We start from the raw sequence: 26118 nt of genomic DNA on the forward strand, positions 1-26118 counted from the left end.
CACTTCCCTAAGCCTCAGTTTCCTTATCTATAAAATGGTTATAATGATACTTAAAATAACAGAGTGGCTGGAAGTGGGTCAAATAAGATAGTACAAGAAAAGGAGCTGGTGTTTAGCAGGTACACAATATGTGTTTGTTTTAAACACACGTTGTTGCGGTTTGTTAGCTGCACATACAATCATTCTTCAGAATCACCTCAGAGATCTCATTTGTCAAGTGAAAGACAGAAGCAGAAGCAGTAACATGTCTCAGGGCCACTCGTGGGCCCCGAGCAACCTGGATCTTTGCACAGCTGTCTCTCCTGGGAGGCTGTTGGGTCCTGTGGCCCCCTAGGTCATGTCCCCTGTCTGGCCAGAACTGCCTGATGGAAACTGGAGAGTGAGTCAGGCCTGGGAGGGCTCTAGTGAGGAAATACAAGGGAAAGGAAATTGGACCTGCAACTAGCAACCCAGAGCTGTCATGCAGGGAGAGCCAACTGCCAGAGAAAGGCCTGGGTCCACTCTCAGCTGCACCATGGAGGAACCTTGGGGAATAACCTCTCCCCTCTCAGGCTCCAGTCACCTTGACAGAATGATAGGGTTGAGCTCCACTGGGGTTAACAAACTGAGTTTTGAAAACAGAAGTTACATTTCATGGTAAACACACACACACCTAATATATTATCAAAGATACACATATATCTAAACATTTGAAAAATGGATTAAGAGAGTGAGGAGGCACAGAAATGGAGTCGGAGGTAGGATCCAGCTCAAATGCCTCCCCTTGTCCCCCACAGCATGCTGGAGGGATGTCTGTTTGCATCGTTGGCCAGATTGAGAGCTCCTCTAGGGCAGGGTGGGGCTGAGACCCTTCTCTGAGTTCGCACAGCCAGCACAGGGCCCAGCATAGAGCTGGTGTTCAGGGAGCAGAATGGAGACAACAGCCAGCCTGATCTTCTACAAAACGAAGACACAGGGGTGATGCAATATTTAGAGAACAAAAAACAAAAAATCCTTCATCATGCCTTTGCAATGCACAATTTACCAAGTGGGAAAAGGTACCAACTTTATAGCTTTGCACTGTCCAGCAGCTCAGAAATTCTGGGACCCAGGGACCCAGGCCCTTAAACAGAGAGGAAGAAAGAAATGGAATTCCATTATGTTCTGGATTTAAGTGCCAGCACTTCTACTTGCATTAACTTTATTTATTACACAAATAAGACATTTACAAAGCACAACATGAAAGGTATGTAACAAAACAGACATTGGTTTTACAAAAAAAGTGCTTACAATTTTTATTCCATGTGTGTGTTTCCCCCTTTTGTTTTGTATTTAAATAAATAGTCTTGTCAGCCTGTATGTTCCCAGGCTGCTCTTAACAGGGTAGTGGAGACGTTTGAACTGCAACATGCTACTGCCATGTGGTCCACGCAAGGAGTAGACCCTTGGGAGAGGCTCAAGACAGAGAGGGTCCTGGGTGACCCTGGGAAAGGCTCAGCTGCCGCTTACCACATGGTTGTGATTGGGGCTTTGATCATTAAGAGCAAAAATCAAAGGATAGATCTGAGCTCCCCAGGCCCAGGTCACCCCTGTTGGTCAAGTGCCCAGCACAGAGTCGGCACAAGTTTTCACTGGATGAGTTCTGAACTGAGCCACATTCACCACATTCTGAGTGGTGCTTTCTCTTTGTCCTTAAGTCAGCTATAACATCTTTGGGAGGGACAGAATGCAGGTTCCCTTCTTGGGCCGCACCCATGCCTAAGCCTCCTCCAGATCACAGAGCAAATGGCATATAAGTTCTCATTTAAGTGCCAACTTCAAGCATGTGAATTCTGAAACCGTATCCAGACTCAGGGAGAGTGCTGCAATTGATTAGTGATGTCTGCCATGGGTGAAGACAGGGACTGCAGCTGCATATAAACTATAAGCTTGCTTTCCCTGTCCTGGAATCTCCTTCCAAGAGGAGGAAGGAGGACTGGGGCTAAAACATGCTTACTAGCAGCCTCTAGTGGGAAATGCATCAGGTTTCCAAGTAGTTCTAGAATTATGAAATAAGCGTGGGGCAAATGGGCATCCCCTGAAAACATAAATCATGGTCCTGTTTGCCCAAGCCCTTGTTTAGGGTGGAAAGTTGCAGCAGAATGGGGTGGATGTGAGCACAGCTGTGTCTAGCCTTGTTCTCAGAGCAGGTGGGGCTGGCTCTGGGCAGGGTTGGATGGAAGCCCAGAGGTACTAGCAGGAAATCCTGGGCTTGGCACACTCACCTAGGCAGTGGGCACCTTTCTACTCAGAGACGGATCAGAGTTTACATTCTGACTGTCATTTCATTGGGCTCTGTTCCTTGGTCCCCAAGAGTGGTCCTCTGGCCCAGGCATCCCTATCAGTAGTGAAGCAGCGGCCAAAAAGGGTCCCCAACTCTAACCTGCCCAAACATTCAGCAGTGTCATCTCAGATCAAATACCATCCCTGCTACATCTCCTGCATGTATGCTAGGTAATTAGGTGGGGGTAGGATTCCCCTCCACCCCAAGTGTTCACTTTCCCCTCCTTGGAATGGCTAGTGCCTCTCCCAGTGCAGTGTGCCACATCCCTCTCCTCCATCTCCAACCAATGGGGGCCTTTGTCCCCCATCCCCCGCCTGTCCCTCTGCCTCTTGGTCTGGGCAGGCCTCCATCTCTGCCCTCCTGGGCCTCTCAGGGTTGGTCAGTGTCTCTTCTCTTTCTGAATTAACTTGACATAACCAGACAGATGGAAATGATAAAATTAGAACATAGCTTTCCTTTGGGGACATCCCACAAACACTGTAGAGTTTTCCAGACAAAAGCAACAGAGTGGATAACATTGGGGGTTGTCGGCTCTTCGGAATTCAGAGATGGTTCCAAGGAAGTAGTAAATAAAGGCCAATGGGGGGGGGGGGGAGAAAACCTATAAATTAGGCGGCGGTTGGTGTCGCATGATTCAATTTGTCTTTTGCTATTGTAATCAGTTGAAGTTGAAGATGATTCCTGTTTAAATGGGAAAAACAGGCTGTTGTTTTCACCCTGATTCCAAATTTCAGGGAGCTCTGCCTTCCAAGAGGGGGACTCTGTGATGCTCCTGGCCAGTTCTGGTTCTCAGCAGGAGAGGGAAGGCCAGGCCTGGGGGTCCAGCTGGCGGCGGACAGAATGGCGGGTGGGGTAGATGCGAGGCAGTGGATCCCAGGCCGCAGTTCCGACACTGGATCTCAGCGGCTGAGGGGCAGCTGTGGGGTGCCCATGGACAGATGCGGAAGTGCCGACAGCGTTAGTACTGAAAAAGGATGACCTGCAAGAGGAGGGCACGGGAGGTGGCTGAGTTAGGGGCCTGCCCCAATCAGCAGCCCCCAGGGGACCTCAAAGTCATGAAGCGCGAGGGTGGGCTCAAGGCCTAGATCTGGGTTTAAATCTTGTTTCTGTCACCTTACGTGCTGTGGGACTTTGGACAACTCACGTCCCCTCTCAGTCTGTTTCCTCATCTGTAAACAGGGGTAACAAAACCTCTCAGAACAGAGAGGATTCAATGAGATACCATAGCAGAAGCAAAAATCTACTGGGCAATTTACCATGCTCCCTCCATGAACCACTTCAGTGAAGCTGCACCTCAGGCCCATGAGGGAGTCCTAGCATGGTCTCTATTCCCAGGGAGGACACCGAGGCTGAAAGAGGTAGCAGTTAGTGAGCCCATGATCACACAGCTAGGAAGAGGTGCACCAGCACTGGAATCCAGGCCTGGGTCTGGGCCAGGCTCTCTACTATACTGCCCCACCTCCACCTCCCCAACAGCACTGTGACAACCGCTGCCAACTGCTCGCTGTCTACCAAGTGAAGGTCCGAGCAGCCAATGTGCACCTAGACTGCACAAAGCTGAGGCACGTAGCTAAGCCAGAGGCTGATACACAGCGAGTGGGCAGGCCTCTGCTCCTTTCCCTTTCCCTCTTCCACTTAAAGCACCTGGCTGACATCTTACTGCCACCCACACAACCAATCTCCTGAAGTTCAGGTCAAGGATTACTGGCAGGCTGGTCAATGGGATGTCCCTTTTCACAGGAAAATATGAGGAGGAGGTTTCAAGTGGTCCAGGGTCAGCCAGTGGGCACAGTCACATTGCTGATACATTTGCTGATCAGGAATGTTTTTTACCCAGAATCATCTACTAGAGGAGGTAGAGGAAAGCAATGATGTTGATCTCCACAGCAGCATGGTAGCCCCTACCCACTTATCTATAGTTTCAGTTATCTGCAGTCAAAAGCAGTCCAAAAATATTACTATTTGTCTTGACTCTTTTAAAAGAGAGGGATCACATTTGTATAACTGTTATTAGAGTACATTGTTATGATTGTTCTATTTTGTTATTGTTGTTGTTAATTTCTTACTGTGCCTAATTTATAAATTAACCTTTATCATGGGTATGTATTTGTAGGAAAAATACAGCATATCTATCAGGGTTCAGTACTATCCAGGGTTTCAGGCCTCCACTGGGGTCTGAGAACATAGCCCTCCAGATGAGAGTGGACTATTGCAATCATAATGACCAGCACCTATGGAGCACTTTCTGCGTAGGGGACACTGTGCTAAGCTCTTTACACAAGTCACTGCATTTAGTGTCCACAGCAATTCTGGGTGGTGGGAACTATTGTTATCCCCATTTTGCAAATGCAGAAACTGAAACTCCGAGAAGCTAATTGTGTTTCCAGGTCTCAGAGGGAGGAGGTGGCAGATCTGAACTCAGGGTGGCTTGGCTCCAAAGCTTACACAGCATTCTTTGCCCAGCCTGTGCCCTACTTCCACTGGGTCTGCAGGACACCTGGATTTGGGCTCTTATTAAGAGAAGTTCAACCCCCAAAAATTACCCTAGTCAGACCAGTCCCCTACATGGGCCTCGGTGTCTCAATAACCTAATATTTAGTCAATAACTTCTTGGTCCTGATTTCTAAGAACCTTCCAACTGCTGAATTTGTGGGATCAGGGTACATGACCAAAAAGAAATATGGTTCTGGAAACTCACAGGCATATAGTGGCCAAATGATGATGCAGTGAACAGGAAGCTCCTCCCGCTCTGAGAATGGTTGGGGCATTGTTCTCCTGACCAGTCCAGCTCTGGTCCAGATGAGTGGGTTCAGGGACCAGCTCCAGGGAGACACAGGCTCAGGCCTGGAGGGACTTGGAGAAAGCCCATACAGCCCTGTGCTGCCTGCTTAGCCCAAGTCCTGTGACCCACCCGGCCCCACGTGATGCGGATGGGGAAAAGTTCCTGGGAGTGGGGGGAAGTTCTGGCAGGGAGAGGGCAGTAGGTCACGAAGGAGGGAGACACACTTTAATGCAGAGCATCTGGATACAAATCTGGGGACACAGCCCAGCAAGAGTGAATTCTGGTTCACTAGCCAAACCCAGAGGCCAGAAACCTAGAGCCAAAGCTGCCAGTGCCCAGCATGGCTCATCTTTCAGGCTGAACCAGACATAACCACAAGCTTAAATGAGCAAGCAGGAGACAAGGGATCCTCTCCAAACACTGAACCCAGCCCTATACACTTCCAAGGCCCAACCCTTTCCTCTACATAATGCCCCATGCCCCTCACTCAGGGTACCAGGCCTTTCATTACATAGCCCTGGCTGCTGCCCCACCTCCCTGGGCCTCAGTCACACTAAACACCCCGTCGTCCCCTCAAAGCCAGGCGTCTCCTTGCTCCTATGCATCTGCACTTGCTGTTCTCTCAACATGGAATGCCCTTATTCTCATACCCTGTTTCTCCCAGGTGGTCCTAGGAGCAAGGCTAGCTCTATCCATACTCAGTATGACCCTGGATGAGCTACTGCTCTAAGCCTCAGTTTCCACAGGTGCGAAATGGAGTTCCACCATAGCCACCCTCCAGGGAGGTTGTAAAGGGCACAGTCAGAAACAGTCCTGAAGAGACGTGAAGTGCTACAAGAAAAGAAGAAATTACTGAGCTGCACAGACTTCAGAGTCCAGCAAACTTGCTGCATCTCTGGACAAATCATGTCATCTCTCTGAGCCTCAGGTTATTTCTACAATGAGGAAGGTCTTCTCCATGCCCACAAGGAGGCTAGGAGGTGTCAACCAGATGATGTGTGTAAAGTGCCTGCCTGGAACAGAGGAGGAACAAATAGCAGTTCTTATTGTGATTATGACAGTCTCAGGAGGGACCTTCCTGAGGTGTGCACGCCCACCACCAGGTTCTTGTGTTGAACATTACATTTACTTGGAAACATATCTGTGCAACTAAGCTGTTTGTACCTCCATACTAAAGATATTCCCTCGTGCTGCCCATCACAGAGAGAGCTCAACACACAGTAGGTGCTCAATCAGGAGGTATAGACAGAGAAAATACCCTGGAGAAGTGTTCCCCACCTAGAGCTGCCCATCAGAGTCAGAGGGCTGAGCACTGTAAATGCAGACCAATGCACCCCATTCCAGTCCTCCCCTTCAGACCTCTGGCTGGGGAATCTGTTTTTCCAAGCTGCCCTAGTGATTCCAAGACACATTAAAACTGGATCCATGGGACTGGAGGGCTCCTAATGACCCTTCCACCTCTAAAGCATGGAATCTCTGTCCCTGGACCACTGCACCACCTGATTCAAGGGGGCTCCATGCCTCCCACAGCACATCTTCCCAGCCAGCTCTCTGAGGACCACCACGCTGCTCTTTCTGCAAGAACTTCCAAGGTCCCCCCCATTGCCCCAGAGAAAAGTTCAAATCCTCCACCTGGCACCCATGGTCCCATTTCTCACAACTTTTCCTCCCAAGCCTGTGTGCCAATGACACAGGACAGCTCAGAGTTCCCTAAGAGCTAGGATGGCTATCTTTCCTGATGAACCCTGATCCAGCGTCAGGCCTGGGTTCCATGGCTGCCTTCTTCCAGGAAGTCTTCCCTACGCCTCTCTCTTGCCCCTACTCTTCCTCTATCCCAGCTTCCCCATCACAGTGTGATCAGAGGGTTGTGAATGTTTGTAAATGTTGGCGTCTGATCCCCCTCCAGACTGTACTTATCTGTGAGTAATGAGTAAGTGAATGAATAAATGCACAGGTTCTCATCCAAGCTCTGGTCTTCAGCTTCTTGGCTTCAATTTCCCTCTTCTAAAAGGAAAAACTGCCTCAGTGTAATGGCCTTTAAGGCAAGCTGTGAGACCTCTCAGAGCTGAGAGGGAGCTGAGGCCCCTACCCCTCCATGGTTTCACTCAGAGCAGCTCTATCCAAATTCATCTGTGATACGAATGAGACTAAACAAAGGGTCTGATGCTTAAAAAACAAAGCCTTCAAGCTACCGGACTGGGTACCACCTAAGCATCTTCTGAATGTTCATTCCTAAGGCCTCAAACAACCCGAGATCTGGTTGCACAGAGGAGGCCCTGCCAGTTGATCAAGGTTTCTTGTTGGCCCGATATCCCTTTGCCCCACCAGAAACCCTCCTGAAAGAGCCTCAAAGCTTGAGTAACTTCTTCAGGCTGTAAAAGAGAAGCCACACTGCCAGTGCAGAGGAGGCGGCGGAAGGAGGCCTTTGGAGTGGGCACGCGTGTGGAACGTGCCAGCAGCTGCTCAGACGACTCCTGTGGGCACAGTGTGGGCCAGAGCTGGCTAGGCAGAGATGGTCTGCCACAGAGAGGCATGCTGCCCACTCAAGGACAAGAAATACTGCCAGAAACTCAGCCCCACAGGAAGGCTCTGACCCAGCAGACCCAACCTGGCTCCATTTACCTTCTCGCCCCGGTTGGAGAGCGGCCCATCCATATCAGCTTTGAGGTGGACGGGAGGCGCGGTGTAAGGCAGCCGACAGTGCACCTGCCCGCACTGTACCTGACCTGTGGACGAGAGGTTGCCTTGGAGCCCATCCCTCAGGCTCCATGCAGGACCCCAGCTGCCCGTGCTCTACAAGCTGGAGCCCTAAGACCAGTTCCATCCTTGCCACTTAACACCTGCATGAGATTTCAATAGGGTTGGTGGCAACACCGTAAGTGAAGGGCTTTCTAAAGTGCCACAGTTGCTAGGGATCGCCATCCGGCTCACTGATAAATGAGCACTCGCACAAGCAAGCTTGTACCCTGCCTGTTGAGAACCTCCTTGTACACTCTTGTCTCCCAGTTGGGTTTCATTAACCCAATACCAGTAGCCACCACTCCCCTCCCCTTCCTATCCTCCTTTCCTGCTTTACTTTTCTTCCTTAGCCCTAGCCAGCTGACTTACTGTGTGTTTCTATTGTTTGTTTGCTATTGCCTGTCTCTGCCAACTAGAATGCAAGCTCCATGAGGGCAGGAATTTTTTTAATCTGGATCTTTGTGGATTTCCAATACTGAGAATGAGGCATGGCATCTCGTAGGTACTTTAAAAATATTTGTTGAATGAGGTTCCATACCCTATTCCAACATCTAAAACTGTTGGGGAAAGTCCATCTTTGCATCTGATCTTTCATGCTTCATCCTGTTTACCACTTCTCTTTCAAGAGAAGTTCTTTGCCTGTCTCTTCTCTAGAGTTCATCATATTTGATCACAGAAAAAGACCTGTGCAGACTGACAATCGATATGTAACTTGGGACAAGTCACTGTGTCTTTCTTAGCCATGGATCTCTCATCTGTAGAATAAAGCAATTGTATTAAATTGAGGGTTCTTAACTCCCTGGTGTTCAGAGAATCCATGAACAACCTTAAATTACTCAAATAACTATGTGTATCGGTGCATTTTTCTGGGGCACAGTTCCAAAGCTTTTATCAAATTCTAAGCTCTAAGGCTTCAGCAAACTCAGGATCCTGTGACTTTAGTTATCTACGAAGCAAAAGTTCTTTTTTTTTTTTTTTTTTTTTTTTTTTTTTTTTTTTTCGGGGCTCTTGTTCTAACTCTTTCTTCAACCTCCCAGCTCTAAGGCTTCAGTAAATGCAAGATTTCATGACTTTAACTAGTAAAGAAAACTACTGGGGTAGTACTGGGGTACTCCTTCAGCTCTTGAAGCAAGAAGTAGAAGGCCCAGAGACCCCACTAAATTCTGCCCAAGTTAGGTTCCACCTCCAGGAAACGAGAAAAGGGTACTTCAGCCCCTTCTCTAGTGATCCAAGACAGATCTAGGCATGGTCAACAGAGTGGTGTGGACAGAGTCCTGGCCTGACTTTGAATAGGGTCACCTAGATCTGGCATTGCCTCCACACAGTGATGATAACTTAGACCCCTGGTACCTACAGAGGCCCTGATCATTGGCACTTTTTTCCTTCTTTTTTTGGCACTGGGGATTGAACTCAGGGACACCACATCTGAGACCTATTTTGTATTTTATTAGAGACAGGGTCTCACTGAGTTGCTTAGTGCCATGCTGTTGCTGAGGTTGGCTTTGAACACTCAATCCTCCTGTCTCAACCTCCCAAACTGCTGGGATTACAGGCGGGTGCCACCACACCTGGCTCATTGGCACTTTTAACAAGTATTTACTGGGCTATGTGTAGGCCAAATATAAATCGTTGTTTACAAATGAAAGGGAGAAAGTATCCTTCCTGCTGAGCAGATGGTTCAGAAATGGAACAGTGTAAAGAGACCATGGTTCCACCCAGCAGCCTGGTGCATCAGGCAGGACTCTATACTGCTAGTTTACAAACAGAGCCCGGTGTCACCATCACAAGAGTAGTTAATACTTATTTGGCACTTATTAAAAGTTGAAGACTTTAAATCAGTTACCTTATTTCATATTCACAACACTGCTTTGAAATAGGAACTCTTAATGTCTGTGTTTTTGCAGATAAGGGAACTGATATTCAGGGACACTAAGAAACTTTCCCAGTGTCACCCAGTTAGTAAGTGGCAGGGATGGAATTTGAAGCCCAGCAGTCTGACTCCAAAGCCCACATTTGATCTTTAAAGAGCACTGGCTCCCATGAACTTACAGTGGGCTCTTGGTTTCCTCATCCATTCAATGGGACAGTGATCTCTGATGTTTATGTCTGGCACGTGGCAGGTGTTGGGTAACCAGTGGTTCTCTCTCTGACCTCCTTTCTTTCCCCTCTTTTACTTGCAGCCAGAGAAGAGAGGGTGAGTGTGTGTGTGCATGCATGTATGTGTGTTTGTATTGGTCACTTCGTTTTTTTGGTCATGCTCAACTTTGAGGAAACAATCTCAAAGAAAAAGAAAGTCTTGATAAGTACCTGCTCAGTAACAGATTGACTGAATGCTCATCCCTCAGAAATCCAGGAGTCTACTCCCTTACTCCTCCAGGTTCCTGCTCCAAAGTCCCCTCACCATGACCCTGCCCACCTCTCCCCACAGAACTTGTTGCCCACCCACATGTCTGCCCTCCTTCTTTTAGGGTTCAGGGTCTCTCTCCCAGTCTCCCACTCTGGAATGTGAGTCCCAGGAGCACTGCGGCTTTGGTCTACTGTGTTCAAGGTGCTTCAAACACAGGAGGCACTCAAAACGTATTTCCTGGATGCATGAATCAATTTTCACAACTCTTTGAAAGGCATAATAATATTCCAGTTTACAGATGAGGAAATCAAAGTTCAAGGAGGTTAGGTGGTGTGCCCAAGGTCCCACTAACATTCAGCTTTCCCAAATGTACCCATGCCACCTTTGCTCTCTGGGTCAAGATCTGTCCACATTCAGTTCCCCCGGTCAGCATGCCTCACTAAATCCTTCCCACTCTTCTGGTCTCAGTGTCCTCGAGGCAGCCTCCCTACCAGCATCTCCAGACACTCCCACCCAGCACCTTTCCTGTAGGGATCATCCCCAGGGACGCGCTTAACTATCTGGTTATTGTTCCCATGTCTAACCGGCCAGAACACTGGCTCCACAGGGTAGGGATCTTGCTCATCTTACTCTCTCCCTAGTGCCCAGGTCATAGTTTCTGGGGAATGGTCAAATTGCCTTTACCGAAGTAAAGGGTCGGGGCCCCACTGAAACAGGGCAGGGAGTTTATCCACTCCACGAAACACCTAGGTACAAGCGACTTCGCAGCCCACATCTCCCCCCACCAAGCTCTGCAATGCCTCCCCGCCTCTGCCTCGTATGCCCACATGCACCGCTCAACCTTGCCTTCCCCACAGACCCTCTCCCGCTGTTGCGGTCACTTACTCTCAATGTAGCCGTGCAGGGTGACCATACGCGCCCGCTCGGGGCTGCTGAACGGGGAGTAGTGGATGTCGTCTGACAGGGCGGAGGGAAGGCGGGACGGGGGCGCCCCAGAGGGTGGCACTGGGTGCTGCGGTGTGTGCTTTTTATGACGCGCCCGGCAGTTTTGAAACCACACCTGGAACGACAGCCTCAGCAGTTTCAGCCTCGCGTAAGAGGGTCGCACGCGCCGCCAGGGGATCCCCAGGCGGGACTGCCTCACCACCCCCTGAAGAAGGGTCTCCACGAGCACCGGCGACCCTCGGCACTGCTGCGAGCTTCAGGGCTCGGCCCGGGACCCCTAGGCTCCGCCCCAGACCTGAAGGCCCCGCCCACTCGTGGTCCCACCTGGATGACCCTCCGGCTGAGGCCTGTCATGTCCGCCAGCTTCTGCAGCGTCTGCGCGTCCGGATTGTTGTCCTGCGCGAACTGTGCCTGCATAACCTGCGGGTCGCGGAGGAGGGTGAGGCGCCAGCGCGCGGAGGTCTCCAAGACCCCGGCCCAATCAGAGGCTCCGGACCGGAGGCCACGCCCCAGGCAGCCACAGCCCCTCCCGCTACCCGCGGGTCCAGGCCGAGGGGTGGAGCCAGAGGCCCTCTCACCCCCGCCCCCGAGAGGCCCCGCCCACATCCCCGCGGCTCGGAGCTCGCCCGGTACCTGCAACTGCTCGGCAGTGAAGGACGTCCGCGCGCGCTTGGCCGGCTTGGGCTGACTGTCCTGTTCCGAGGGCACTGCCCCCTCCAACGTGAGGCCGTTCCCTGAGGGCGACAGAAGCAGCTGACCACGCGTCCCCATCTCTTCTAGTGGCAGCCTGGAAAGGACGGGGTGGGGGGAGCTTGTCCCTGGAAGGGTCAGGAGCGGAACTGGTTGGGAGTGGGGATCCCAGAGTCCTAATCCCCGAGTGCAGTCTTTGGGAAAGGGACTTCTATTTTCTCACGGGAGGGTTCTCTTTCAGTGTGCTCTTTACATTGTAAGCCCTAAGGAGAGGTGGTATTGTCCCCATTTTACAGGAGAGGAAACTGAGGTTCCAAAAGAAGAAAGCCCCTGCCTGCCCGTAACTTTCCCACTAGAATCTGAAAGCCGGATGATCCTAACGTCTCAAACTGGGCTCCTTCCTAGTGAAACTAGGGGAAACCACAGGCTAGTGGAAATAAGAAGGAAGCAGGTTACAACGAATGGAAGAGAAAAGGTTGGAAGGATATACACCAAGGTGTCAGTACGGAACACTTCTCAGGCTAACCTCCGACAAGTGTCATTATGAAGACTTTGTACTTTCAAATATTTCTGCAACTTTTGAGGTCTTTAAAATAGTTATGTATTACCTCTCTAAAATTCTTAATTTTTTTTAACCTGGGTATATGTTAGTCTGTCTCCAATTAGATTACTTTTTAAACTATGATTGTAAACCACTAAATTTATTCAGATTTTATTTTTAATATTTCATTGTTCTAACTACAATTTGTCCTTATCAAAAGCCTGGAAAATTCCAATAAAGCCCCACAGGGGAGGGTGGGAATCATCAGTAATCCCACCATTCATAGATAACAACTGCTCGAAATTTATTGTAGTTTAATTAGGAGAAAAAACTATTTGGAAGGAAAATACAATAACATACGTACATAGAAAAATCTGGAAAGGTAAAGGCAGAAACGTGAGAGGAAGTGGCATTTGAAGTTATCTTTATTTTCTTCTTTTTGCTTAACCATCTTTTCTAATTTTTTTATGATGAACAAGTGTTTTGTGTGTGTGTGTGTGTGTGCACACGCATACACACATATATTTAGAAAGCAAAAGAGTAACCAAAGGCTGATCTGAGGCCCCATGCCTTCGAGTTTCCTTGCATGGTGAAAGCTTAGGGTGTAATTGGCAAAGGCCATGACTAAAGATAGTCCTGGTTGGTCCAGCTGTAGAAGGAGCCTAGGGATACTGACCGACCATGGTGTGCAGGAAACTCTGGATCCTGGGTTTCCATCCCAATTCCATTGCTGTCCTGCCCACAACTTGAGATAACTTCATAGCAACCAGAGTTCACTTACTCCCCATTTAGCTCTGATCCTGGTAGGAGAAAGTGATGCCCTTGGACAGGCTGAGGTCTAGAAATTGAGGAAGGGTGGTCCATACCACTCCCCAGAGGGGCTAGAGGAGAGGCAGACATTTGGGGGATATTATTGTCCCACAGGGAGACAGGCAGGACAAGGATTGGTGTACCTTCTTTTTTAAATGGAAAAATGAAACTCCAGAGGCAGCCACATCCCTGCAGCCTCCTAGGTTTGTGAGGTCCAATTAAGGGGCCCTGGAACACAGGGAAGAGGTAGTATGGCATAGTGTGGCATGCTATGTTCCGGTAGTTAAGAGCCTGGGCTTTGGAGTTGGGCAGACCCACTACTCTATAAACTGAGATGCTACATGCTATAGATAACCTCCACCTTTTTCCTCATCTGTACAATGGGGATACACCACCAACATCTTAAAATTATTGTAAAGATTATTTAAAATAATCCATGCTCTAGAGAAGTTAGCAGTGTCCACAGACCCTGACAGAGGAATTACAGACAGCCCAGCCTCTATTCCCCTTCACCAGTCCCCACTCCATCTAAATCCCTGGAAGACTGTCCCAATCTGAGACCTGCATGGATCTATGTATCTTGAGAAATCACAGAATCAGAATCAGAGACGTGGGGACCATTCTAATCCAACATCCATCATGCACAGATGGGGTGGGGGCACTGAGGGACAGAGGGGAAGGAAAATTTCATGTTGGCACAGTATGTAGGAGCTTCCTCTCCAGTCTTAGGGACGAGGCCCTTTCTCCTCAGAGCCCTTGTCTTGGATGAAACCTCTACCCTCAAGCCTCAGGTTTGGTGCTGCCAGGATGGGAATTGGGAGAACAGAGGCTACACTAAACATCTTTCCAGGGCTTGGGATGTAACTCAGTTGGAGAGCACCTGCCTACCATGTGTAAAGCTCTGGGTTCAATTCCCAGTACCTTTAAAAAAAAAAAATCTTTCCAGGACTGACTCAGGCAAATTCCAAGTGGAAGAGTAGGCTGCAGGCTTGTGTAGAGCCCACTCCACCCTCAGCTTCATTGATTGCCTCCAGGCCTTACAATGCCTCAGCTCATCAGCTTTTGAAAAGGTCTCCTGTCATTAACTCTTACAGATAAGTCAACACAGTTGCTGTAAGGTAGTGACTGACTCCCAAGCAAATGGTGGAGGAGCCCCACCTCCACACTGCCTCCAGGTGTACCAGGGAGTGCCCAGCGCATAAAGCACTGTGGAGCACACCTGGGGTGTGCTGGGGTAGGGTGGAAAGGGCCTCTGGACAGGGGTGCTGGGCAGGCCGGGGTGGGTACCATTCTCGGCGGCTCTCTTGAGGTTCTCGATCATGGTGTCGTAGTGGATGCGGCACAGCACCTTTTCCTCAACCAGGCCGAACTCCTCGCCGGTGGAGAGCTGGCGCTTGCAGGAGAAGCAAGCGAAGCAGGCCAGATGGTAGGCATTGCCGCGTGCCCTCCGCACCCAGTCGCTGGCATAGATCTGTCGGCCACACCGGGCACACTTGGTCCCAAATCGGCTGCAGGACAAGGGGACAGGGACAAGACTCAGGCCATATGTCCCCCACCCCGAAGCCTCCAGTGGTGCAGCACCCAAGCTCCAGGCCTCAGGGCCTTGACTCAGGATTACCTTTTGCTTGGATCCACTACCAGCCCTGCCCCCGGCTAAGTCCCACCTAGAGGGTGAGCTGGTGGATGATTTTTAATTTCTTTTGGTCCTTTTCTGAGTTTTCTAAATTTTCTACACTGATCACTTACATATGTATATAAGTTTGTTAATTAAAGTTACAGCATAAGTGTTAGGAAAACATGATAATAATAATAATAGGTAAATTTTTGAGCACTGTGCCCAGCAAGGTTTTATGTTTTACAGTTATTATTCCAATTAATCATTCTTACAAGAAGTAAATTGCACAAGGTCACACAGCTCACAAAGATAGGAACCCTAGTCATGCCAATGCCAGAGATAAAGTACAGTCCCAGTCATACAGCAGTTCAGAGGTTCTTAGAAGAAGAGACAGATATTTACTGACTTTTTAACCCTGGGCAAATTATACAACTCCTCTGAGTTCTCCTTTTTCTTGCTCTGCACTGAATTAGAAGACCACAGCAATAACTACTGCTATTTGTTTAGTGTTCTGCAGTTTATGAAGAAACCAGCCGTCCTTGATTCTGCCTCTTGCTCCTCTCTTTCCCCTTCATGTCCTGGGCTATTTATGTGCAGCTGTCTCCATCACCAGACTGGGAGCCCCTCCTGGAAGTTGCAGAGTCTGGTTCCCTCTATGCCAGAAGTCAGGCCCCGGGTACCAGGGAAGGTTTGTCCTTGAAGTGGATGACTCACCTGTGACTGTGCCCAACCTCTCAGCCTCAGTTTCCTGAGTTCAGGGAATGGTGCCAGAACCCATTCCATCACTAGAGTGTGCAAGTGTCAATCACACACTGCTCCCTCCTCAAACCTCACACGCAGCCAATCCTCAGGCATCTCGGGTTCTGTTTCCCAAATGTCTCTGGGACCTATGCCCTCCTCTCCACCTCCAGGCTACCCTTCCTCCTAGGTCCGGTTTCCACCCTGGTCTCCATGTTTCCAGCCTTGCCCTGCCAACGCATCCTGTACACAGCAGTCACAGCAAAGTTTCCAGCAGGCACAGGGAATCCTGTCCCTGCCCTATTTACAATCCATTAGTGGCTCCACTTTACCCTCAGAATCTGGTCCAAGACGTTTTGAGTTTACAAAACCTAACAGACCACATCCTCTTCGGGTCCACCTCCTTCTAAACCTTCTTCAAAATCTCCCACTGCAAACCCAAGTTCCAGTCAGCCACAATGGAAGGTCAGTTCCAGGTCTTTATGGCCCTCTCTGAAGCACTTTCCCACCCTCAGGACTTCGCACAGGCTGTTCCTTTCCTGGGCATACCTCCCCTCACACACACCCACCCACACACATCCCCGCAGTCCTACCACCCTCTTAGCTTTGATCACACTGGTGTGTAAACATTTGGTTCCTTGGCTCTTCCCTTGCACTCCTGGGATTCCTGGAGGGAAGGGGCAGATGCAGAGATTTGCCTCAATGTTCCGAGGGACAGCACCCTTCTACCCAGAGGAGCATTAAGACAGCCTCTGTGTGCCTGAAGGAAACAGTCCAGCAAAAACCGCTCAGGTTGCAACCTTGCCTGTCGTGGCAGTTCATCCAATTGAGTTTTACTGAATGAGGGAGTGTGATCGCTTCCATCAACTCCAGCTCCCAGGATCACCCAAAGAGAGCAAGGGGACCATGGATTCGCTCAGGCTGAGTGCCTTTGCCAGGTCCACTACCAGCCCTAGGCAGAGACCACTCTTGACCTCAGAAACGCGACTTCCCCAGGGGAGAGCCCTGCACAGCCTATGTATGATCTTTGTTTCTATTGCCGCTATAAAGGGGAGATGAAATGGCTTTGCCCAGCCCAGCTTATCCCTTCGGTGGGACAACCCCTATTCAGTCACTGGTGGTATCTGGATTGGGAGCACTATCTGGCCTCTGGGGGAGGCGGTTTTCCAATATTTGTGCTGGGGGAGGACCGGCATCCAACTGTGCACAGAGCCCTTACTTCGGGTCCAGGTTCCGAGGGCACAACGTCTTCTTTGCACCCCCTCCGCTTTGTCGAAACCCGGTGAGGTAGCGACTCTGGCACCCATATTCTACACGTGGAATAGGAGGCTCAGAGATGGCAAGTAACTTACTGGAGACCACAGAGTGTGGGGCCAGGGTTGAGGGCCCCTCCTAGGTGCAAGAAAGACCTAGAACCCGGTGAGCAGCCAGACTGGAGACGAAGAAAGCTGGGATTCCAGAAGGATGAAAAAGGGGTCTTGGTTTGACCGCATCGTCATATTTCCACTCCTGGCCGCATGCTGGGCCAGGAGACCAGCTGCCTCCAGAAAGCGCAAAATGCGTCCTCAGGGTCGGGGAAGAGCCAGAGTAAGGAAGACGGGGGCCTTCAGCGGCCGGACAAAAACGGCGGAGCCTTCCGCTGGTGGAGAGATCCCGCGCGCTGGGCCCGCGCAGTTCGCCAGACCTGCGGTCCCGGATCCTCCCGTTTGGCTGGGTGGGCTTAATTGTTCTGGGCCAGGGATGCGTCTGAGTCTCACCTTGCACCCCTGGTCTTCTGCCCTAAGAGTCCCGATGTCCGAGTCCATTCTCCGCCTACACAGGTAGGTCACAGTGCCCCCATCCCCTTGTTTCGAAGCGGGCGCTTTGAGTGACCTATCAGCAACTTTTCTACCCTCCGAGTATCACCTTAAAATGCCAGGAGCTGTTTCCAGCCCTGGGATCTCCCTGCACTCGCCGTGACATGTCCCAGTCAACGAAATCATCCTCGCCCTGCATCCTTGGAGCGGGGATGGGGCGTCTTTGTGTAGGTTTGGATGCGTTAGGGCCCTTCCTGCAGAGTGTCCCCCACCCAGGACAGGGATCAGCGGCACAAACAAAGGGTACGAGGAGGCTTACGGATCGAGGCTCTGACAAACCGACAGACTCCTTCTCAGGCGGGCTGCGAGGCTCGAGCCGCCGGATTCCGGAAGCAGCGAAATCGGCGGTGGAGACAACGAAACTTCAAGAAAGGGGTGTTCGCGAGCTGTGAAGGGAGCGCCAAAGGTTTTAGGGGGCGCGCCTACAGCCACCCAGCCTTGCTGCGAGGTCTGGGCCTTGCGCGCCCCTCCCTGGGTCCCGGTGCGCCATAGTCAAAGGCGCAAAGGACTGAGGCGCTTTGGGGCTGGAGAGGTGTCCGACAGATGCTGCACATCCTAGCAGCTGCTGAAAGAAGTAGCATGAGCATCGTGAGCATCGCACACGTCAAGCCCTCTCTCCCCTGCAGGGAGAGTAGAGATCTGGATATTCTTGGTGCCGAGCAGGAGCCGCGTCCTTGACCAAATCTGGCTTGCTTTCCAGGTTCACTTTCCCTAGATACCTAGATGATGCTTTATGATCATCTGCTGGATGAATAAACCTCTCGGAATGAGCGCTTTGGACTTTCGCTCCAGCCTCTTCCCCCATTTACTATTCCTTTACTCCTTGAGGAAATCGAAGTGCATGGCGGGAGCGCTAATGTTAGGAAGCTAGGAGGTAAAGGTGATGAAACTCAAACTTGAGTTCACTTATTTTGAGTTCAATATGCTCCCTACATGGAGGGTTGAGAGGAAGCCCTTTCCGTTCCCCCTCTGCGCCTTCCCTCCATCGGCAAACCCTTAGGAGAAGCCAGGGGGGGAGAAAAAAAAAAAAAAAAAAAAAAAACAGAACCAGCAATTAAGAGGTTAAAACGGCCAGTTCCTTGGAGGTCCCGGCCTGAGGCCCCTCCCCCCAGATCCCCTAGCAGTTCCCCCAGCATCTGTCCCCTAACAGCTGGCAGCCGCTGGGCTGCTCTCCACCATGCTGGGGGGCCACTTTCCGGCTCTCTGCCTCCCTGGGGACCCTCTCTCTGGGAGAGGGGTAGAATCCACAGAGTTGGACTCTCAAGGTGGGAGACTAGAAAGGGCTAGGGATTTGCCTTAACTCCTGTGGCTGAACAGGGAGCAGGAACTTCAGGAGGTCTTGGCACTCCAGGAACCTCACTCCACAAACACAAGGGGAGGCAGTTAACCCTTTGTCCCCCACTCCCATTGTCAGAAGGGAAGAAGGCCAGGGACCAGGATGATCAGGCCTTGGCAGCGTTGCTCCCGTGGGGGCCTCTGAGGAAGTCATCCCTGCTCTAGGGCCCCCAGCGCCAACAGGAAGAGTCATACATTTGAGCACACAGTGGGTGCTCTCTGTGTGAAGTCAAACAAACTGGACTAGGAATCTTAGGACAAGCAGATAGGGGTCTTTGCCATTCCACAGGCCCCACAAATGTGCAAAGAGGTGGCTGACGTATCTTGCCTAGAGAAGAAAAATATGGGAGTGTTTAGGGGTAGACATGGTGGAGTTAGGTGGCCACAGGGCTTTTCTGGGTCCTACCATTTATTAGATACATGACCTCACCTCTCAGGGCCTCAGTTTTCCCTCCTATAATGTGGGAATTAAATGAGATAAAGCAGGTAGAGTGTGGGCGCAGCTCCTGATCTAGGGAAGAGTTCCATGTATTCTGATGGGAGGTGGCCTCACTCCTGTGCCGCCCACTTTCATGTTCTCACTCACTGTGTGACCCTGGCTGTGTCACTTTCCACTTTACCAGGACATAGGTCTCCCCACCTATCCAACAGGCATGATGCTGCGGGAGGCAGAGGGAGCCAGGAGGGCACTTGCCATGAGTTCATGCTCTACTTGTGAGGCAACAACTGCAGGTAGGTGGGTGAGAGGGAGCCCTGTAAAGCTGTCCTGGTTGTGGTTGCAATGACAATGAACATGTGATGCCCCCAAAAGGAATACTATTTCTCCCCAGAATTCTTTTTTTTTTTTTTTTTTTTTTTTTTGCACTTCTTAGGAGAAAAAAAAATCAGGGGAAAAAATGTCTTAACAACTGTGAAAAAATTAAAAGTCCTATCATATTTCCCTGCTGGTAATTTTTTTTTTTCATGCTAGGAGACTCTAAGACTGAGAGGAGGTGGGAATCAGGTTGAACCACAAGGGCTGGTGAGGTCTCGGTTTGGAGAGTGAATTGGAGAAACTGAGGCACAGAGGTCCAGCAGTCTGGTCAAGAAAACACAGCTAATGGACAACCAAGCTATCCCCAAGCAATGCAAATGAGCCAGGAATAGTACTGGACCACCCTGACTCCCCACAGGCTCTCTGACCTCCTTCTAAGGTGAACTTGGAGTTCCTTCCTAGTCTCTAACTTCTTAGCCACCAACACTGGCTCTGCCAATAGAGACTGAAGGAGGACCTACAAGATGATGTCAAGGAGGAGGAAGACAGGGGACAGAACTAAGGAGAACCTTTTCCCTGGGGGCAATATCAAAGGTTAGAGGACCATGGGAGCCCCAAGTGCGCTCTCCATGGGGTCTCAGTCACTCATTTCTTTCCCACTCTCCTTCACCCTGTTGTAAGACCTGGGCCTCTTTTTGGGCAGAGTGCTGCAGTTCACATCCCACCAGACCCTTGAGTCCCAACTTCAGGAAACAGAAGCCAGAGAATCTCAGTGCACAGCAACTCCCTGAGCTTCAACTCCTCAGCGGGGGAACCCTGCCTCCCCCACACCTTCTCTCAGCCTACTCTAGGAGGAGCTTCCTTCCCGCAGAGGGCCTGCCACTCAATGCAGACGATAGAGTTCTTGCCTACCTGGCCTTTTCTTTCCCTTTCTGTGGGCTTTTACTATTTTTGTTACAGATGAGGCTGCCAAAGAGATCTGGCAGGGGGGAGAAATAATCAGAAAAGTCACAATTCTCCTCTCATTCCAGGAATGTGAGCTTTTATTCCCTCCATTTTCTTAAGCAAAAATCTGGTTTAGGTTTGCTTTTGGGTCTCTTGTCATTGGAAAAGGATTAGTGCTCAGAACCTATAGCCCAGAACAACTGAGCTTCATCCCTTGAGGCAGGTCCTGTTCCTCAAGCTGTCTGGGGAAATGCCATCATGGATTGTGCCTGGTGGTGACAATGGTAATAATGGAGGCATTCATAGACACTGCCATTTAGGGAGACTTTTGGTGGCTCCTTCAGTGGCCTACTCAGCAGTTCAGTGAGATAATCTTGAAAAAGAAGAACCCAGAGCAGAGAGATTCAGTGACTTGCCACTGAGAGGGCTCAGTGTCCTCCCTGTCCCCACAATGGGTGCACATCCTATCCTCCACTGCATTGCAGTGGGACAGGGAATTAGTGGCAGCTCGGAATAATGGGATCAACATCCTAGTTTTGACCTTTGTGCCAGGTCTGTTGTCACTAGGAGAGCCAGGACAGGTGTCCTGTCCAGCCTTATTCTACAAAGAAGGGCCTAGGTACTATCCTGCTGGGTTCCCCAAGCTTCCTGGTTAAGGATGATTCCCAGATGCCCCGAAATAGTTGAAATAGTCTCCCTCCCGCTGCCCCAACTGGAGTCAGCCTAGAACAGGGAGGTGGCTAGGCAGCGACTCTACCTCCATTTCCTGCCTGGACCAAACCAGCAGTCAAATGGAACTGTGGAGGAGACATCACACTCTGGTTACACACCATACAGTGACAACCCCCTTCTGCCTAAATAAGCACACAGCAGTCCGCAGGTATAAGTACACATTGACCTCACACCATTCATCTTTCAGGTCCCCAGGTGGAGGGCCTTAAACAGGGAAGTTCCCTCAGAGGAAAGGGTGAAGGTAGGGAGTGACATGGCTTCAGAATTCTTTCACTGGACCTCACCCTCCCTCTTACAGATCCTGGTCCAGATGTGACACTATACTGTCTACCTTGTGCACATGCATGAACTAAAGACAAATGTTTCTCTATAAATGAACATACATTATCCACACACTCCTGACTCTGCTAACAACACATTCGCCAGTATCACTGCACAGGTCCCAGACAATATAGACACACACTCTCCTTGTATGGGGAGCCCTAGGGCAACAAGTAGAGCATGCCCACCCCCAGGCACACACCTTGACTGCATGCTCTTCACATAAAGAAGAGTCTTTTTAGCCATGCTTCTCATAGCTTTCTCAGAGAACACCAGCTCCAAATGCTGCTTACTTCCCCTACACTCAAGGCCTTCTCTTTCCAGGATCCTGGAGGCTCAATTTTGGCTGAGGCATTGCCATCCACCAAATTCCCTGACCCTCAGAAGCTTTCTGGGGCTGGGGTCTTCTCAGGGAAGTCTGAAACTGTAACCTCTCCTGAGGCAAGGAGAGGAAGGATGTGTGTGGGTTGGGAGGGGTTGGTGATAGAGGGGAACAGCTTTCTCCACTTCCTGAGAAAGCATTTGAGAGCAGGCGATCCTCCCAGGAACTAATTCCACATGATTCTCTTCGCACTCCGTAGGCCCCTGGCCACCACAGGACCAGGCCTGGTTCATACTTCCGGAATCCTGCAGACAGTTGCAGCGCCCCTGACACTTCAGTGACCTCGACCCCATGACTGGGTCAAGCCCCACTACGCGGGTAGAAGCGAGGCGCGCGTAAGCGACTGAAACGCAGCGGCACGACGGAAGGATGTAACTGGAGGAGATCTTGAGCTTCGGGGACCAGCGCAGCACTGCTTCTCGGAGAGAGTGGCCCAGGGTAATCCTACTCAGCTGTCTGGGCTAAGGCGCCCGACTCTCCATTCACGTCCCAGCAGCCCAAAGCCTGAGCCTATACCTGGGAAAGACCGAATCAGGGGCCGGAAACGATGGCGGAGCTGGGTCTGGAACTGACTCCTGGGACACCGGCAAGACCCCACACTCGAATTGCGACACTTGAGCGACCTGGGCATGAGCTGAGGTCAGAGACCAAGGCTGGGGCTTGGGACGAGGCACTTGGAAGTGGGCTAGGATCTGAGATTAATGCGGCCCTGGTGCTTGGGGCCAGATCAGCTCTGAATTCAGATCCGAACCCCGGTCAGAGTCAAAGGCCCTTCCAGAACAGGCCCCTGCACAACAGGAGTCGGAGTAAGGTTGGGACCAGGGCCGGAGCGCGCTGGAGATGCAGTCGGCTGACTGCCGGGATCCGAGCGGGTCAGAGCCACAGCCGCGGGCGTCAGAGCTCGACTGTGGCGCCCGGGGTCAGAACTAGAATCTGAGACTGAGGCAAGACTCGAGACGGAGCCAGAGGTGCAACCAAAGCCCAGCGGACCGCCGGAACCGCGGGCAGACGCCGACCGGAACCTGTGCGGGTACTGGCGCGTGGCCTGGAGCTTTGGGTTTGAGACGCTGAAAGCCGGCGGGCTGCACCAGTGCGGCGCGCCGGGATTGCACGCGGGACTCCAGGGCTCCGGTGTTGAAAATCACACGCAGCAAAAGTGGCCCCGGGTGTGCGCCCGGGCTTGCCTGCAGACACACTGCAGACCCAGCAGCCGCAGCCTACCTGAAGTAGTCCATCTTGCAGAAGATTTCCTTGTTCTTGATGTAGCAGCTGTTCTGTTGCCTCAGCGATGTGCGACACACGGAGCACTCGAGGCACCGCACGTGCCAGATGAGGTTGTTGACCTGGGGAGGGGGCGGGGATGGGGGTCGATTCAGCGCGGGCCTCTTTTCACGCCCGTCCCCAGCCTCCCCGTTCTCATTTGCAGACAGAAGCGCTGAAGCTCAGAAGGTGCATGTGACTCCCCCCTTTTTCTTCGGTAATACGGAGTCTCAAGGAAATAGAAATACTCTCTTCCCACTTTTCAGACGGAATCCGGGCATAGAAAGGCCCTAAGACTTGCCCAAAGCCGCGCAGTAGTGACTGAGCCAGGATTCGGAATTAAGTGGACCTGGCACCGGCACAGCTTCCCTACAGTCCTCCGGGCTGCAGCCCACACCCGCCAACAAACACACAACACCTACTCTGACTCACCTTGAGCAGATATCGGTCCAGGATCTCAAGGCCGCAGCTGGAGCAGATGTTCTTGCCCGCGGACGGCACGGAGGAGGCGGCAGAGGGAGGCGAGCAGACTGATGGGGTGCTAGGCGTACACGGGGAGGCCCGACCCTCTTCCTTGTCCAGAGAGCCTGCCAGAGCCTCGGCGTCTGATTGAGCCTGCATTAGGGGAGAAAGAAAGCAGAGCGCTGAGCCGGGCACCCAGGGTTGACCCTGCCTGGGAGACAAACTGAATCCCTTGTACACCAACTGACAACGAAATTTGCCTGGGGCGCCGCGCTGTAAACAGGAGGACAGGAATGAAAGGGCCTACTGGAGAGGAATGGACGGCCCCAACTTTTAACACGCGCATCCTGGGTGCGGGAAGCATCCAAAGCCCACACTCCCGGCCAGAAAAACCAAGGCTCAGAGAGGGGCGGCGCCCGTCGGGAATCCCCCAGCGCTTGGGCAGCGGTTAGTTGCCGGAAAGCCGGGCCAGGTGCCCAGGGCTGGGTTGCTGGGGGACCGAAGGCCGAGGCAGAGCCGAACGGACTCACCATGGCAGGCGGCGCGGTCCCTTCAAGACAGCGGGTGGTCGCTTTGCAGCCGGACCCTGGCTGGGCCATCACCTGGGGGAGGGGGGGAGGGAATGCAGGCGGCGGCGGCTGCAGAACTGGCTCCGTTCAGCCTGAGCCCAGCGCCTCCCCGCGCCTGTTATATAAACCGGCGCTGAACAATGAGTCCTAACTTTGTAGTGGGCATTTAAAGCCCTTCCCCACAAAAGCGGTGTCTCTCTAATGAAGCAATTTGAATTTGGATTGGATTTTTTCCCTCTCTCTCCCCCTCTCCCTGCACTTAACCCGTGGCTCTTGAAGTAATCGCTTAGTTCCCTTGCAATCCAAGCCTCTGAGGGGGAAAAAAAAAACACGCGCACACACACAAACTACCTGCAATTAGAAATTGTCGTGAATGCCCAAGATAAGAGGTAGCCAGAGTGTCAATTCCAACTGTCAATCAGTGAGATCCATCAGGCCGCCCAAAGAATTGCAAATTTGATTTTTTAATGGTAGTAATTAAAAATCGAATTTTTTCTCTCTCCACCCACCCCCCTTCCTCGCTCCCTTCTCCTCCTCTCGGCACAAAATGCAAAAAGGAGAAAAGAGAGAAAGAAAGAAAATAAAAAGGAGATGGGGGTGGTGGAGGTGGTGGTGGTGCTGGTGCTGGTGGTTGAGGAAAATAAAACCCCGAGCGCCGGGAGCATCCGCCTGCTCGCCGGCCCGACACGCGCCGAAAAATTGAAGAGGCGATACTGACACGGATTCAGGCGCCTTTCGCGGGCCAGTCCAAGGGAAATCCGGAGCAAAAGGGGGCGAGATCGGGGTCGAAACGAGACCAGAAAGAGAAAAGAGAGGGGTCCAAGAAGAGGAAAAAATCACCCTCCAGCCTTTCGGCGCGCCCGGGACCGGCCCCGCGTCGGGATTCTCAGTGTTGCGCCCGCACAACCCCCGGCGCATCGGCGCTATCAGCGCCTATTCAGACGGACAATACCGGCCTCGCCTCCTCTTGATTCGCCTGTGTCTTTGCTAAATCGCTTTTTGAGAAATTCCTCCAACATTTGCATAATGTGTTCCCGCTTTCCGCGACCCCCCCTCGCGCTCGCGCGCGCTCACACACTCACATACACACACTCCCGGGCGCACCCTCGCACCCCTCCTCCCCACCGCCGCCCGCCACCCGCCACCCGGCCCGGCTTGGCTGGGTCCCGGCCCCTGCCAGTCTCTGGCCCGGGCCGCTCGCACGCTCGCTCACCTGGTCGGTGGCGGGGCCGCCCTCCGCCGGCAGCCGGCAGCCCTCGGGCAGCGCCGGAGCGGCGTTCTCATGCTTCCAGTACATGGGCCTTGGAGCGGCGGGCTCAGTCGGCGTGCAGCTCCGAGAGCGGCGCGGAGGGGGGCCCCGGCCGCAGTGGGAGCGGAGGCTGCAGCAGGAGCAGGAGAGCCCAGGCGCCGGCCCCGCGGCCCCGGGCCCGGTCCCAGCCCCCACCCCCGGCCCGCGCTCAGCCCTGGCCTCCCTGGCTGCCGGCGCCGCTGCCTCGGAAGAAGGTCCCGACAAACTTGGAGAGGCCCCCGCCCCCTCCTTCTCCTCCTCCTCCTCCCCCTCCTGGTAGTCCTCCTCCTCCTCTCCCTCCTCCTCTTCTTCCTCCCCCTCCAGCTGTGGCGGCGGCCGCCCTGCCGCTGGAGCCCCGCTCGGTTCAAGATGAGTCATGCGTGACCAATCCCCTCCCCGCCAAGGAAGAGCGAGACACACACAACGAGGCAGAGTCCCAGAGACATACGCACACAAACACAGAGACACACAGAAACTCAGAGCTGCTGATAGACTCAGAGACACGCTAACATACAAAGGCAGTGGTGGGCACACATTTACACAGCTCTCACTACCGCCCTCAGGCACAGCCCCATTCACAGGTACCCGAGGGTCATGCCATCTGCGGAGATGGACTCCATATGAAGCCACGTTATACTCTGTTGATGCAATGCTGTGCCTGGTACATTTGTGTACATACTGATGCAAATTATTACCTGCACGCAT

At 52.0% G+C, this 26118-nt stretch overlaps 1 protein-coding gene across 4 annotated transcripts; it reads right to left on the bottom strand.

The window, feature by feature from the left end:
- Positions 1–815: 815 nt before the first annotated feature.
- LHX6 (LIM homeobox 6) lies at positions 816–25576 on the bottom strand. 4 transcript variants are annotated; one of them, XM_079113956.1, is made up of 10 exons: positions 25339–25576; positions 24087–24158; positions 23527–23709; positions 23056–23177; positions 14444–14664; positions 11749–11849; positions 11440–11535; positions 11056–11230; positions 7707–7810; positions 816–7088 (listed from the first exon to the last, which is right to left on the bottom strand). In XM_079113956.1, exons 1-10 carry the CDS (start codon positions 25420–25422, stop codon positions 6942–6944), a joined length of 1305 nt encoding a protein of 434 aa, XP_078970082.1. In that variant the 5' UTR covers positions 25423–25576; the 3' UTR covers positions 816–6941. The 4 variants fall into 4 exon arrangements, with proteins under 4 accessions (XP_078970082.1, XP_078970083.1, XP_078970084.1 ...); XM_079113957.1 differs by having other exon boundaries at positions 826–3281; XM_079113958.1 differs by lacking the exon at positions 7707–7810 and having other exon boundaries at positions 826–3281.
- Between the last annotated feature and the right edge of the window lie 542 nt (positions 25577–26118).

The sequence above is a fragment of the Sciurus vulgaris genome (genome assembly GCF_902686455.1).
Source record: "Sciurus vulgaris genome assembly, chromosome: 15".
Classification (NCBI taxonomy): Eukaryota; Metazoa; Chordata; class Mammalia; order Rodentia; family Sciuridae; genus Sciurus; species Sciurus vulgaris.